The sequence below is a fragment of the Coregonus clupeaformis genome, chromosome 30, assembly GCF_020615455.1.
Source record: "Coregonus clupeaformis isolate EN_2021a chromosome 30, ASM2061545v1, whole genome shotgun sequence".
In the NCBI taxonomy this organism is placed as follows: Eukaryota; Metazoa; Chordata; class Actinopteri; order Salmoniformes; family Salmonidae; genus Coregonus; species Coregonus clupeaformis.
Window position 1 is genome coordinate 12,001,610 of NC_059221.1, and position 15,860 is coordinate 12,017,469.

The window sequence follows — 15,860 nt, forward strand, 5'->3', positions numbered from 1 at the left end:
ACTGTCTGTCTGTCTGTCTGTCTGTCTGTCTGTCTGTCTGTCTGTCTGTCTGTCTGTCTGTCTGTCTGTCTGTCTGTCTGTCTGTCTGTCTGTCTGTCTGTCTGTCTGTCTGTCTGTCTGTCTGTCTGTCTGTCTGTCTGTCTGTCTGTCTTTCTGTCTGTCAAGCAGAAGACACAGACATTCCCTGAAAGAATTCACAGCTCAAACAGGTTTCGAGACGATCTGAATTATCCTAAAAGGTTTCAGTGCTATAGCCTGTCCCCCACAGCCCCAAACAGAAAACTGCAGAGGGATAAGAGTTCAGACCAGTTCATTCAGATTGTAACACACGGTGGAAGTATGTGTGGAATTAAATTTGGACAATCTGTTTCAGAAACAGTCACGTTAAAAACCTTTGAAGCCCGGTGCTCTGAGCTCAAACTGAGTGCTGGAGATATAAATCACTTGGACAGAGATGAGATGAGATAAGAGAAACAAACACCATTGTAAATACAACTCATATTTATGTTTATTTATTTTCCGTTTTTTACTTTAACTATTTGCACATTGTTACAACACTGTATATAGACATAATGACATTTGAAATGTCTTTATTCTTTTGGAACTTTTGTGAGTGTAATGTTTACTGTTAATTTTTGATTGTTTATTTCACTTTTATTTATTATCTATTTCACTTGCTTTGGCAATGTAAACATGCCAATAAAGCCCCATGAATTGAAATTGAGAGAAAGAAAGAGAGAGAGAGAGAGAGAGAGAGAGAGAGAGAGAGAGAGAGAGAGAGAGAGAGAGAGAGAGAGAGAGAGAGAGAGAGAGAGAGCGAGAGAGCGAGAGAGCGAGAGAGAGAGAGGCTGTATTTGCACTGATAAATCACCAACGTGCGTCTCTCTACTGGAATGTTAAACAATGTTCCTCTCATTAACACCGTTCTGGTTCACCTGTATTATAAAATACTTATACTAATTCACATACAAGGAACAACAAAACAAGGAAGTAAACAAGAAAATAACAATCGAGCTCTCTGAGAATTGAGAATCTGACAGAATTTATAGGGGTGGTTTCCTGGAAAAAGTCTAGTCCTAGACAATTTTTTTTGATGGAGATTCAGTAAATTGCTTCTTAATCCAGGAAACCACCCTATGAATGTGTTTATCAGACGTATCCCTCAGTACTATTGGTACCTTTCTCTCCTCCCTCTCCTGTGTTTGATTTGTGACGCTAATATCCAACATGCTTATCTGGTTGAGGTGGTTCTTCTCCTGCATACTGGGGCTCTGCCATAAAAACACCAATCTATCAACCAAACCACAACCATGGTTCTCCATAAAAACACCAATCTACCAACCAAACCACAACCATGTTTCACCGGACGGCAGTGTCACAAAGAGAATCAGTCGGACCTCATAAAATCACTGATCTACAAATAACTTTACATCCCAGTTAACCACTCTCTTGCTCCTCTGTAGTTTGTCAGACAGTAACAGAAAACCTTGAACCTATTGGTAAGACTCTCTCTCTCTCTCTCTCTCTCTCTCTCTCTCTCTCTCTCTCTCTCTTCGTCTCTCTCTCTCTCTCTCTCTCTCTCTCTATCTCTCTCTCTCTAAATGGATAACAGCTCTGGGATTTGTTAGCACACACACACAACACAAAAAACATAAATGCTCACAATAAAATATTGTTGTGTAACTGCACAAATGTTAATACAACATTGTTACCAGTGTTATTACAATGTTACTACACAGTTATTGGAGCAACTCAATGATGTAGGTGGTGTGTTTTACAATACGTATGCTTTGGCTAACTGTATAACGATGAAGGTAGATGTGTTATTTCTCAAGTAAGGTAATTTACTAATTAGCCACCATGGTGTGAACTGTGAAAGACGGTGAGTCTCATTGTTCAGGTTGAATTCTGCTGCCTCAGAACCCTTGTGTGGATGTGAGTGTGTGTGCCTCTTAATTGGGCACTTAATGGTAGCGAAGGTCTCCATAATGAGCTGGTGAACCCAGGGAGAGAGAGGCCTGGTTGTGCTGAGCTGGGCCTAGGGACCCCAACCCCCTACCCCATCTCTGGACATACACACACTTGTATGCATGCAAGAACAAAATATAAACATATTTGCACGTAAGCACTCATTTAAGACTGCACACACACACACACTGCTGCCATCCAGGACCTCTATACCAGGCGGTGTCAGAGGAAGGCCCTAAAAATGGTCAAAGACTCCAGCCACCCTAGTCATAGACTGTTCTCTCTGCTACCGCACGGCAAGCGATACCGGAGTGCCAAGTCTAGGTCCAAAAGGATTCTTAACAGCTTCTACCCCCAAGCCATAAGACTCCTGAACAGCTAATCAAATGGCTACCCGGACTATTTGCATTGTAACCCCCACCCCCTATTTTACGCTGCTGCTACTCTCTGTTTATTATCTATGCATAGTCACTTTAACTCTACCTACATGTACATATTACCTCAATTACCTCAACTAACCGGTGCCCCCGCACATTGACTCTGTACCGGTACCCCCTGTATATTCCAATTTGTAAGTCGCTCTGGATAAGAGCGTCTGCTAAATGACGTAAATGTAAATGTATATAGCCTCGCTACTGTTATTTTACTGCTGCTCTTATTTTTTACTTATCTATTTTTTACTTAACACAAATTTTTCTTAAAACTGCATTGTTGATGAAGGGCTTGTAAGTAAGCATTTCACGGTAAGGTCTACACCTGTTGTATTCGGCGCATGTGACAAATACAATTTGATTTGATTTGCACTGGGGGCTAATTAGAGCCCATTCACACCCCTCACTAATGATCCTAGCCTCTCATTCACACAGAAACTTCAGCAGGCGCTGTGTTTATTCAAGGGGTCTCCTGGGGCCCTTCACTGCACCATCCAATACACTACTCTCTATGCTACTCCAACCCGGACAGAACAGATATATGCTGGAGACAATCTGGTCCCCTCACTACACTAGATGCCAGTAGAAACTTGTGCTTTTCCTGTGCTTTCCATTTTCAAAATGTGCCTTCCTTTCAAACGTATAATGTTGTTTGGACCAGTTTGACACACTCGCTTTATAGAGTGACTGATCTGGGGAGCAATGAGTAAGAGGGGTGCTAGGCAGATACATGTGGGAGCCATGCTCCAACCTGGTCCTTCGAGGGGGGCTTCATGACTCAAGCCAGCCCAGCTTTCATGGGTCAAGTTGTTCTTAGAGAGGGAGAGAAAATGAGAGCGAGAGAGTGAGAGAGAGGGAGAGAGAGAGAATGAGAGCGGGAGAGAGAGAACAAAATGAGAACATGAGAGAGGAAAGAGAGAGAGTGGGGTCACAGAAAGGAGAGCTATAAAATCTGCCGGATCTAAGTAGCTGCTCTAATCTACTCCGAGTCAGGCCAGGCAGGCATATGTGTGTCGGTGGGTTGAAAAGAAAAGGTATCCCTTCACCAACAGCAGTGGGGGCTCACAGCAACAAGAGTTAAGGCACTCCTGGGTTGCCGGCCTGGGACTGATTTAGGAGCCTGTTTGAAGTGCAGATTACAGATTCTTTGCACCAAATCCCTCCAGGAGTATCCATGGCCCCTGGAATCTCTCTCAGGTTTCCTTCAGGTCCGGCCCTAGCTGCCATGCCCAGCTTGGGGTCTCCTGGACAGGGGAGAGAGAGCCAGGGGTTAGGGACCACAGCCGGACGGACACACGGAGACGATGTGAGGGAAAAGAGAGGGTGAATAAAATATCTATTCTCAATCAGGAAAGATTGCATTTGTGCAGTGTGTGTGTGTGTGTGTGTGCACATGCATGTGTGTTTATATAGATCTAAGAAATCTCTCTATGGGCACAAAGAGTAGCACAGGGTGTGTGTGTGACTGTGGGTGTGTGTGTGTGTGTGTATGCTATGCTAAACAGAGTAGGCTGAAATGCCAGTGCTAGGAGTCAGAAGTAACGTTAGAAAGTAGGAATGTTCCGTCTTCTCCACCAAGAAAATTCCGACATACAGGCGAGATTGTTCACATGTACGCCACATACATTAAGCCTCCTCTTCATATCTGTGTCCTGAAGAATCATGAAGAAATGGTCAATAAAATAATAGAGAGAGAGAGAGAGAGAGAGAGAGAGAGAGAGAGAGAGAGAGAGAGAGAGAGAGAGAGAGAGAGGGAGGGAGGGAGGGAGGGAGGGAGGGAGGGAGGGAGGGAGGGAGGGAGGGAGGGAGAGAGAGAGAGAAAGAGAGAGGGAGGGAGAGAGAGGGAGGGAGGGAGGGAGGGAAACCAGGCACAACCACAGCACAACAGAGCTTCTCTTCTAATAAATGACCTAAAGCTCTACAGTCACACTACAAGAAGACCTGTATTGTGTGTGTAGAGGCAGAGCCAGCCGAGACCATTTAAGACAAATACCAATATTTGGTGTGTTGAACGAGTCCAGTAAAAGAAAGCAGTGTTCCATAGTCAAAAGGAATTCGAAGGCATTCTAAATACTCCACCAGTAGTTTGTGACATTCTTGGATCTACATGTTCTGATGCTTGATCCTAGGCCCCACACTCTTCTCAATTTACATCAACAACAGTAGGAAGCTCTCTCATCCATTTATACTCAGCTGGTCCCTCCCAGGATTTTGTGTTAAATGCTCTACAACAAAGCATTCTTAGTGTCCAACAAGCTTTCTCTGCCCTTAACCCTGTTCGAACACCTCCAAAACAAAGGTGATATGGTTTGGTAAGAAGAATGCCCCTCTCCCCACCGGTGTGATTACCTCTGAGGGTTTAGAGCTTGAGGTAGTCACCTCATACAAGTAGTTGGGAGTATGGCTAGATGGTACACTGTCCTTCTCTCAGCACATATTCAAGCTGCAGGCTAAGGTTGAATCTAGACTTGGTTTCCTCTATCGTAATCGCTCCTCTTTCACCCCAGCTGCCAAACGAACCCTGATTCAGATGACCATCCTACCCATGCTAGATTACGGAGACGTAATTTATAGATCGGCAGGTAAGGGTGCGCTCGAGAGGCTAGATGTTCCTTACCATTCGGCCATCAGATCTTCCACCAATGTTCCTTATAGGACACATCACTGCACTCTATACCCCTCTGTAGACTGGTCATCTCTGCATACCTAGCGCAAGACCCACTGGTTGATGCTTATTTATAAAACCCTCTTAGGCCTCACTCCCCTCTATCTTAGATTTGATTTGATTTGATAGCCACTGCAACCCTCATCCTCCACATACAACACCCGTTCTGCCAGTCACATTCTGTTAAATAGCTAGTAGACAAGAAAATTAGAAGAAAGAACAAGAAACTGTGAATTTCACAACAAATACTTGAGTTTCTCTAATTGCAAAGTTTGTCCAGGGTAAATTCCTATCACCACACTCCCACAAACACCACAATAAATACTACCGCTCCTCAACATACTCCAGAGCGCTAGAAAAATGATTTATTTCAAGCTATTAGAAAGTAATACTTTTTAAATTGGCCATTTTGTTCGATTTCGACCTCTTTTCTTGTGACTGTCATGCCAATAAAGCTCCTTTGGGTTGAGTTAAAGAGCAGGGAGAAAAGGAGCTCTTCAGATGCAGAGAGAAGCAGCAGCCCCATGCTGGCAGCCAAACAATGCTGTTGTGGAGAGACAGAGAGACAGGGAGGCAGAGAGGCGGAAGAGTAGAGAGGGAGAGAGAGAGAGAGAGGGAGGGAGAGTGGTAGAGAGGAGAAGAGGCAGAGAGGAAGAGAGAGAGAGAGACAGACTATTTGCACATCATTATAACACTGCACATGGCCATAATATGACATTTGAAATGTCTCTATTCCTTTGAAACTTTTATAAGTGTAATGTTTACTGTTCATTTTTTATAGTTTATTTCACTATTGTTGATCTATTTCACTTGCTTTGGCAATGTAAACACATGTTTTCCATGCCAATAAAGCCATTTGAATTGAATTGGATTGAGAGGCAGAGATGTAAAGGGGGAGGGAAACAGAGAGTGAGAGAGTGAGAGAGCAGAGGCAGAGAGAGAGAGCGAGAGTGAGAGTGAGAGAGAGAGAGAGAGAGAGAGAAACAGAGAGGTAGAGAGGGAGAGAGAGAGAGATTAAGGAAAGCTTTGACTATGTATATACTCAGTGAGCATAGCTTTGCTATTGAGAGAGGCTGCCGTAGGAAGACAGGCTATGTGCCCATTGCCCACAAAATGATGTGGAAACTGAGCTGCACTTTCCTAACCTCCTGCCAAATGGACACGTCAGTCATCAGGTCAGTGTTAAAGGAAGAGAGAGGGAGGGGAAGAGATAGAGGGAGAGGGGGAGGCAGCAGTGACCACTGTGGTAGCCTAAACTCTGAACCAGAGGAGGACTGACTGAGGTTTGTGAAATTAGGTTTGTGAAATGACAGAACCACAGGCTTTCTGCTGCTAAAGCCATCACCACTTCAACCTCTTCTCTCTCTTCCTCTTTCCTTTCCTTATTTTCCTCCTTGTGATGGAACGTTAAGACAGGGCCAATGTCCGACCGTGGCCAGGAAAGTAACACTGAGTGCATTCAGAGTGCACTAGAAGGTACAGGCAGTTGCTGGAGCCAACACACTCAAACCCTTTAATACCTAGCTACAGTATAGTACAGTGGATTCCTCTTCTGTTTACAATTACTGTACAGAGAGTACACTACACCTAGATTTTCTAAGAACACCTGAGAATTCAAAGTCTAGTCTGCTCAGGTGGGAATGTTGTGTACTTACTATTGACATGTATCACAAAAAGCAGTGTACTTACTACAATATAGGGGATAAGTGTAGGGTACTTACTATAGGGGACAATAGGACTCAGCATTCTGCGGAGCTGGTCTCAGTTAGGAGGAGAGTGGGTCTGTGAGAGAATAGCAGGTTGAGGTTAGCGTCTGTCCGCCTGTAGTCCATCACTGAGGTTTGCTGCTGTTACTGACACTACTACAACCAGCCCTGGAGAAGGAGAGGAGAGACAGTTACAGACCAGTTACAGCTGCACAATGTCTCTGGACCAACATGCACACGCACGCACAAATGTACGCAAGCAAGCACGAGACCAATACAAATCTAAAACACACAACATAAGTTGAAAAATTCCTTCTCAAGCAAAAAAAAAAATTGCAGCCTACAAGTCTAAGAAAAACACACGCACGTGCGCACTCACACACGCTGTCTCCCAAATTGAGGCACACACACACACACACACACACACACACACACACACACACACACACACACACACACACACACACACACAAGGTATTCATTAGACGGAGACAGGCAGGAAGGGAAACAGAACATTAAGCTGATTGTGAGGCTGTGGCCAGAGCTTTAAAGAGGGCTTTCTTAATCTGACTGCCTCACAAAAAGACCCAGAATACCACGCCTCTCTGTGCATTAGCGGAGAACAGTTGAGGCTGAGATGCATACAAATGCTCTGTTGCTCTGTGCATTAGCTAGGGCTGTAAAGACTGCATTCTAATGAGCCTAAACATATTCATGACAGTAGAATTAGTCAATATTATGAGGAGAAACAATGTTTCCTACAACAACATTTGACCCACAGCACGTGTTCGATTTTAACTGACTTATTTTACAGATTTTAGATCTACTTCTGATACAAAATGAAAGACACCTCACAATGCTGTTTTGTTCTAAGAGTACTCATAAATACAATCCCCCAAATGTATAAAACACATACAGATTTCGACAAAATACATTTACATTTGTTGCTTTTTAAATTTTTGAAGGTTGGAGATAATAAATGTCAAGCATTTCTAGGGAAATAATGTACCCAGAAGAATTGTATTTTAATCCTATAATTCCTGTCTTTATTGTTCTAATAGGACTTTAGCTTCTCTAACAACCGCAGGACAATATCAGGTCACAAAGAATTAAACAGATATTACAGTGCCTTCAGAAAACATTCACACCCCTTTACTTTTTCCACATTTTGTTGTGATACAGCCTGCATTAAACATGTATTACATTTAGATTATGTGTCACAGATCTACACACAATAACCCCATAATGTCAAAGCGGAACTTTGTTTGTAATGTCTTGGGGAAATTAATAAAAAATGGAAAACTGAAATGTCTTGAGTCAATAACTATTCAACCCCATTGTTATGGCAAGCCTAAATAAATTCAGGAGTAAAATGTGCTTAACAAATCACATAAGTTGCATAGACTCATTCTGTGTTCAATAATAGTGGTTAACATGATTTTTGAATGCCTACCAGATCTCTGTAGCCCACACATACAATTATCTGTAAGGTCCCTCAATCGTGTAGTGAATTTCAAGCACAGATTCAATCACAAAGACCAATGCCTCGCAAAGAAGGACACCGATTGGTAGATTCAAAAAAATTCAAAAAGCAGACACTGAATATCCCTTTGAGCATGGTGAAGTTATTAATTAGGCTTTGGATGGTCTATCAATACACCCAGTCACTACAAAGACACAGGCATCCTTCCTAACTCAGTTGCCGCAGAGGAAGGAAACTGCTCAGAGATTTCACCTTGAGGCTATTTGTGATTTTAAAACAGTTACAGAGTTGAATGGTTGTGACCTAAAACACAAGGCCAAATCTACACTGGAGCTGCTTACCAAGACGACATTGAATGTTCCTGAGTGGCCTAGTTACCAGTTTTGACTTAAAATCGGCTTGAATATCTAGGGCAAGGCAGTCTAGCAATAGAGTCCCACAGTGGAGGTGCCATAATACCCATAAAACCTAGCGGTCAAAACAGGGAAATGTTTCCAATCGTTTTTCTACCATTCATTTTTTCCCATAGGGAATTTTAGAAACACTTAAAATAAGGGCTTTGTTTCTTGTAGGCTTACCCTGGCATGACATTTTGATAACCATGTAAATCTCTCTTGGACAAGGTGAGTTTTATCAATATATTCAGCTCTATTTACTCTCAGAGTCGAAAATAGTAATTAGTGTCAAAGTAGACATCATGCACCACTGCAAATCCCTGCAAGCTGCTGCATGTCATCTCTAGCTGACACCTTTGCTAACAGGTATTGTGTCAATTTACAGCTTGCACAAGACAGTTCACAGAATTGCCAATTTATTAATTACTATTTTTAGCTAACATTAGATAGTTAATCCAGAGATTACCTTTGCCTCGATTCGGTAGTCTTGTCCTGATCATCATGGCATTTGTAGTTCTTTATGATAGCCACATTAGCAGCTAATTAGCGTTTCATTTTGGGGGGTAAATACAGGCGAATATATTGATAAAAAGGGTAAGCCTACACAAAACACACTCCTTATTTTAAGTGTTTCTATAAACCCCTATGGGAAAAATGAATGGTGGAAAAACTATTGGAACCATTTCCTTGTTTGACCGCTAGGTTTTATGGGTATAATGACTCATACTGTGGTACTCTATGATCAACAACCAACTTGACAGAGCTTGAAGAATTTTTTAAAGAATAATGGGCAAATATTGTACAATCCAGGTGTGCAAAACTCTTAGAGACTTACCCAAAATGACTCACAGCTGTAATCGATGCCAAAGGAGTTTCTAACATGTATTGTCTCAGGGGGGTGAATACTTATCTAATCAACATATATTAGTGGTTTATTTTTAATGAATTTGTTATGAAATGTTAGAATTTTTCTTCCCCTTTGACATTAGAGAGTATTTTGTGTAGATCGTTGACCAACAATGACAATTCAATCCCACTTTGTAACACAACAGAATGTGGAAAAAGTCAAGGGGTATGAATGCTTTCTGAAGGCACTGTACATAATCATGGAAAACATATTATGTCAGGTCTCAAACATTGCACATATTTGAAGAACTTGCATCTCAAAACCTAATACATAAATTCCATAGACTATTTCAAAGCAGCTAGAAGAGTACTATGCAAAATGTAGAAAAATGTCTGTTGACAGTCAGAATTAACACGTGCAATTTTACATTACAGTCATGACTAAATAACAAAATAAAAAAACGATTTTTTGAACAACTTCAAAATACAACATTCCAAAATCTGTACAAATGTGGATTTCAGCATGTTTCATGAATGCAATAAAGAGCATGAAACTACGTACAGCAGTCCATCTATTACCATCCAATCGTATGGAAGTGAATATTACGCAATAACCACAATATGGCACAACTATCCCTAACCAACAGGCTACACACGAGTTCTGCCTTAAGTGGGTTGAACTGATTTTACTTCTCCTGACACACACATCTCTAAATTAGCTTTTTCACATAGACTAATTTCTAAAAGCAGACAATTGCTTTGCACAGCGCTATAAATAGTGCTATTTATTCAATGACAAAGAATTATAGAAAGAGATATGGAGAGGTAAGAGAGAGGGCAGAGAAACACACAGGGGCTAAACAGACGGACAGACAGTAGACCAGGAGGTGTTGAGGTTGGGGGATGTGGCCAGTGGCCAAAGACAAGTCAACACTTCCTTCACTTCACTCATTTACAACTCTAGAGATAGGGCCAAGTCAAACACACAGACAGCAGCCGCCACCTACAACACTACAGTATAAACAACACAGTGCAGTCACAACACCACAACACACTGAGACAGAGGAGAGAGAAGCTGTTCTTACCTATTCATGTCTGCATGTCCTCTTTCTATCAGATCTGAACACAGCAGTTAGATAATCCTGTGGAGCAGAGAGCAGAGTGAGTAGACCGTGTGTTCACTGCTAGGCTTTTTTTCCACAACTCAACTCTCTCTCTCTCTCTCTCTCTCTCGCTCTCTCTCTCTCTTTCTGCCTGCCTGCCAGTGACAACAGAGTGCGCACACCATTCCCCTCCCCCATCCCCCCTCTCTATGTTAAAAGTATTTAAGCAGGGCGAGAGAGAATGAGAGGGGGGCAGAGGGGAGTTGACCAATCATGCTTTGAGAGAGAGGGCTTGCATTCTATAGCCTTGTCCCATATAGAGAATGAGAGAGAGAGAGGGAAGGATAGAAGAAGAGAAGAGAAGAGGAAAGAGGGTTGGAGGGAAATAACCAGATTGAGTTTGGCCCCAGGAGAATTAGCTAGGGGTACACTCTTAGAAAAAGGGTGCTATCTTGAACCTAAAAGGGTTCTTCGGCTGTCCCCATAGGAGAACCCTTTGAATAACCCTTTTTGGTTCCAGGTAGAACTCTTTTGGTTCCAGGTAGAACCCTTTTGATTCCAGGTAGAACTCTTTTGATTCCATGTAGGACCCTTTTGGGTTTCATGTAGGACCCTTTTGGGTTTCATGTAGGACCCTTTCCACAGAGGGTTCTACATGGAACTCAAAAGGGTTCTACATGGAACCAAAAAGGGTTCTCCCTGGAACCAAAAATGGTTATCCTATGGGGTCAGCCGAAGAACACTTTTGGAACCCATTTTTTCTAAGAGTGTAGGGGGGTAAGGGGGTAAGGGGAAGATTTATTACAGATTTTGGTGGAAACACTCATTTACCCCCCCTCTGCATTGTGTCCAAAAATTAAATACTTAAAGATTCCATTATTTAAAACTTATTCCACAGGTATGACAATTAATGTAATTGACTGACAAATCTCCTTTGTCAAGAAAGCAATCTGATTTACCAAACAAGACAAATCACAAATATCTTCAAACACGAATTTCCAAATTAGTTTTACTGTAGTACCCACGCTATATTCCAACTAAGCGCCACAGTTGTCGCTCTATGTGGAGGAAAGAATGATAGATGGATGTGATGTTGATGACGTAAGCTGTTCCTGTGTTCTGGGTTCCATCCCCATGGTCACTGGTCAGGTGATGCTGTCCCAGTTTATTGCTGGCAGTGAAGTACAAGAAACTCCAGCACACTGGTATTCTCTCTCCCTCTCTCCCTCTCTCCCTCTCTCTCCCTCTCTCTCCCTCTCTCCCTCTCTCCCTCTCTCCCTCTCTCTCCCTCCCTCTCTCCCTCTCTCTCTCTCTCCCTCTCTCCCTCTCTCCTCTCTCCCCCTCTCCCTCTCTCTCTCTCTCCCTCTCTCCCTCTCTCTCTCTCTCTCTCTCTCTCTCTCTCTCTCCCTCTCTCCCTCTCTCTCTCTCTCTCTCTCTCTCTCTCTCTCTCTCTCTCTCTCTCTCTCTCTCTCTCTCTCTCTCTCTCTCTCTCTCTCTCTCCCTCTCTCCCTCCCTCCCTCTCTCCCTCTCTCTCCCTCTCTCTCTCTCCCTCTCTCTCCCTCTCTCTCTCTCTCTCTCCCTCTCTCCCCCTCTCTCCCTCTCTCTCCCTCTCTCCCTCCCTCTACCTCTCTCTCCTTTCTGTCACTCTCCCTGTCTCGCTTTCGCTCTCTCACCCTCTCTCTCTATCAGAGCACCAGCTGTGTGTCTGTTTATAGAGTCACTCCAAGGGCCACACGACTAGCACCTCCTGTTACACACTGAACTCCTCTCCTCTCAATCACACACATCCATCCACACCACGTTACTGCACAATTTATCTCCCGCCTTGCCTTACCACACAACACACACACACCGACAATGACCCCGACACACAACGATGCACACACCATGCATACCTACGCAAACAAACATACAGTGTGAGTGGTCGTGGCTGGAGATAGAGGGGGATACAGCGATATCATATGCTTCATCATGCCTTTAACATGGACAGTACTTGTTTACCGCAAAGGCACTGCGTTATTGTGAAATGGCATTATCACATGACATTGTGACATTGTGTGTTCATCACATGACATTGGTCCCTCTGGCCTCATTTATACAGGCCAATTTGTGTTTGACTCCCAACATGAACCTCATAGCCGGTTAAAAGGGCTTCCCTTTCAAAGATGTGACCTGAGTTCTTTTTGGGGAGGCTGGAGTAGTCAGTTAGCACAGCTCAAATTGGAATGTAGGCTAAGAAAGTCACAATTCATTTTCTGTTGAAAACAAAGTAACCTCACAAAACAATCTACTTACCAAAGCTGTACCAAAACATTTGGCAGCCAATGCATTCCAATGTCCATAGCCTACCATTTAATATGAAACAATGTATTCTAAGTGGAACATAATCTTTCTTTTGTTTCTCCCCTGGCTGAGCTGATTGAACCTCTATGGGCCTAAAAGGTGTGTTTTTTTGTGAATTGGTGAGGATGTTGAAAACACAGCATTGCCTCTCTACTCTCCTCCTCTATCACTCTACCCCCCCCCGTCTCTCTATCTCTCTCTCTTCTATCACTCTATCCCTCTATACTCTCCTCTATCCTTCTATTGCCTTCACAGTGCTGAGGCTGCAGTCTGGACACAGGCAGCATGCTGAGCCCAGCACTACTGGTGCACAAAGGAGGACTATAGGCTACTTCACAACAGAGACAAGGGAAAGAGATGAGAGATGGAGAGAGAGACACTCCAAATCAAATCAAATCAAATGTTATTTGTCACATACACGTGTTTAGCAGATGTTATAGCGGGTGTAGCGGAATGCTTGGGCTTCTAGCTCCGACGGTGCAGTAATATCTAACAATTTCACAACATATACCCAATACACACAAAAAAGTAAGGAATGGGATTTAAGAATATATACATATATGGACAAGCAATGACAGAGCGGCATGGACTAAGATACAGTAGAATATTATAGAATAGAATACAGTATATACATATGAGATGAGTGGTGCAAGATATGTAAACATTATTAAAGTGACTAGTGTTCAATTTCTTAAAGTGGCCAGTGATTTCAATAGGCAGCAGCAGCCTCTAATGTCTAATGTTAGTGATTGCTATTTAACAGTCTGATGGCCTTGAGATAGAAGCTGTTTTTCATTCTCTCGGTCCCAGCTTTGATGCACCTGTACTGACCTCGCTTCTGGATGATAGTGGGGTGAACAGGCAGTGGCTCGGGTGGTTGATGGCTTTTGGCCTTCCTGTGACATCGGATGCTGTATGTGTCTTGGAGGGCGGGTAGTTTGCCCCCGGTAATGTGTTCGGCAGACCGCACCACCCTCTGGAGAGCCCTGCAGTTGTGGGGGGTGCAGTTGCCGTACCAGGCGGTGATACAGCCCGACGGGATGCTCTCAATTGTGCTGACAAGCCAGTGTGTGGTTTGAAAGAGTGAGTTTCACAGATGTCAGTCCCAAAAAGTCATTCCTCACCTCACGTCAGCACATCACACAATAATATGAGACTGCCCTGAAACTCCCCAGAGTCGAAAAGCGCTGCTTAAAAGTCAAGACATTAAGAAAGGGCTCAGAGGCCTGCTTTGGGGTGTTTGGCTTAATAGAGGTAGAGATATGAATCCAAACTAAAGCACTGTGTCAGGTTGAAAATGACTCCTGAATAGACTAGAGGCTACAGGTCAACATGCTTATGTTATGATCTCTTACTGCAGTTTATGTGAACTCAACACCTCCACAGCAGGTTGGCTGAGTTCTCTCTGAACTGTGTTAGAGGGTCAGCGTGTGTGTGTACAGTGTGTGTGTGTGTGTACTGTATTTGCGTGTGAGTGCGTGTGTGTTTTAATTGAGTTAGCAGGTCAGCTGGCTTAATCATCCGGGATCTGATGAATCTGATGAATAAGGGTATATTTCATTTGGTTAGATGGAAACCTGCAAGACAAGCACTGCATACCATGTACTTCCATAGGCTGATTAGCCTATCTGGGCACAATAATATGTCTATTGTGTGGTTTCTCATTTGACGTAACTGGACAAAGATCTCCTAGTTGTGGATGACTGGAAATGTAGACCTAGCTGGTTTAAAGTGTGGTTTCTAATCTGAGATGGGTGTGTAATAAAAGGAAAGATCTCCAACTTGTGAATTGTTGAGAATATTGGCCTGGTTAAAAAATTATTGGTAGTCTTTTTGGCTACAGACAACAGCTGAGCACCAGAGGGGGGATGCCGGTGGCCGGAATAATGTCCTGCTTTCTTCCAGGCCTGTCCCAAAATAAAAGGCACCTATTATTAGAGCTGTGTGGTCGGGAACTAACAGAGAATGACCTCTGAGTCCGACCCACTGATCGTAACTGACCATGCTTAAAACCCTTTAACTGCCTAGCAACTAAACATCCCCACTGGCCATGCCTCAAACTGGCCATGCTTCAAACTACTATAGATAAAGACTATGCACAGTGTGACCAACTCAATTATGTTTATTCAAAACAACACGTTTTGAAAACATACAAGGTGTGAAACCATAACTTATGTCTTGCATGTAACCTGAAGCAAACTGTGTGTGTGCATGCAAATGTGTGTGTGTTGGGAGGGGGGGGTGATAATCAGTTCCAGGCTGCTAGGGTTGGGTGATATGATTTCAATAGAGCTATGCAGGCGAGTGGCTGGGGCTTTACCAGAGTTTAGGGTAAGAGGGGGGTGAAACCCTACCCCAGCCCTGGTTGCCCTGCCCAGGGGGGTGGGGGTGGAGGTGGAGGGGAGACACACACACACCGAGTAACTCACAAACCGCGCATGCACACACCCTGTAATACACACACACGCACGCACGCACGCACAGGAGGAGGAGTAGGAGGAGGGGTGGGTCATTGGGATTATTGCTGGGAGGTTCAGCTGTTTATTATTCCAATTCTATCTCTAACAGCTGAAAATGGGAGAATGAGCGCTGTGCCCGGAGCATGCCTGGGATCAATGCAGTGGGGTTAAACCCTGTGGTGCAGCTCAACAGAGCACAGAGAGACGACTTCAGAAACTGACGCAGCACTATGCACTGTGCGTGTCTATGTGTGTGTGTGCTACAGGCTCAGAACAGATACACATCAGGTGTCACTCACACAACTTAACAGACACATCAGATTTACTGCTGCCTAAAGTGATAAGGGTGGTTCACAGATTGATGCCTATAGCTTAGCTTCACACTTCTAATAGATGACAAGCATATAAAGAGGTGGTTAGCTTAGTTGGTTACCATAGCTTTTATTTGAGGTTTTGTGAGG

The 15,860-nt window shown here is 43.5% G+C and overlaps 1 protein-coding gene across 3 annotated transcripts in view; it reads right to left on the reverse strand.

The window, feature by feature from the left end:
• LOC121545896 (fidgetin-like protein 2) overlaps nt 1-10,725 on the reverse strand; it is a 28,679-nt gene extending 17,954 nt beyond the window's left edge. The window contains exons 1-3 of one of the 3 annotated variants that reach the window (XR_006657656.1): nt 10,580-10,725; nt 6,786-6,938; nt 3,169-3,643 (exon numbers count right to left, since the gene is read on the reverse strand). Coding sequence is in view for 1 of the 3 variants with exons in the window: in XM_041856794.2 (XP_041712728.2) it covers nt 6,786-6,810 (25 nt within the window). In the remaining 2 variants the exon portion in view is untranslated. Of the gene's footprint in view, nt 1-3,168; nt 3,644-5,180; nt 5,609-6,785; nt 6,939-10,579 lie in introns of those variants that run through there. The other 2 variants (XR_006657657.1, XM_041856794.2) reach the window with 2 other exon arrangements.
• Between the last annotated feature and the right edge of the window lie 5,135 nt (nt 10,726-15,860).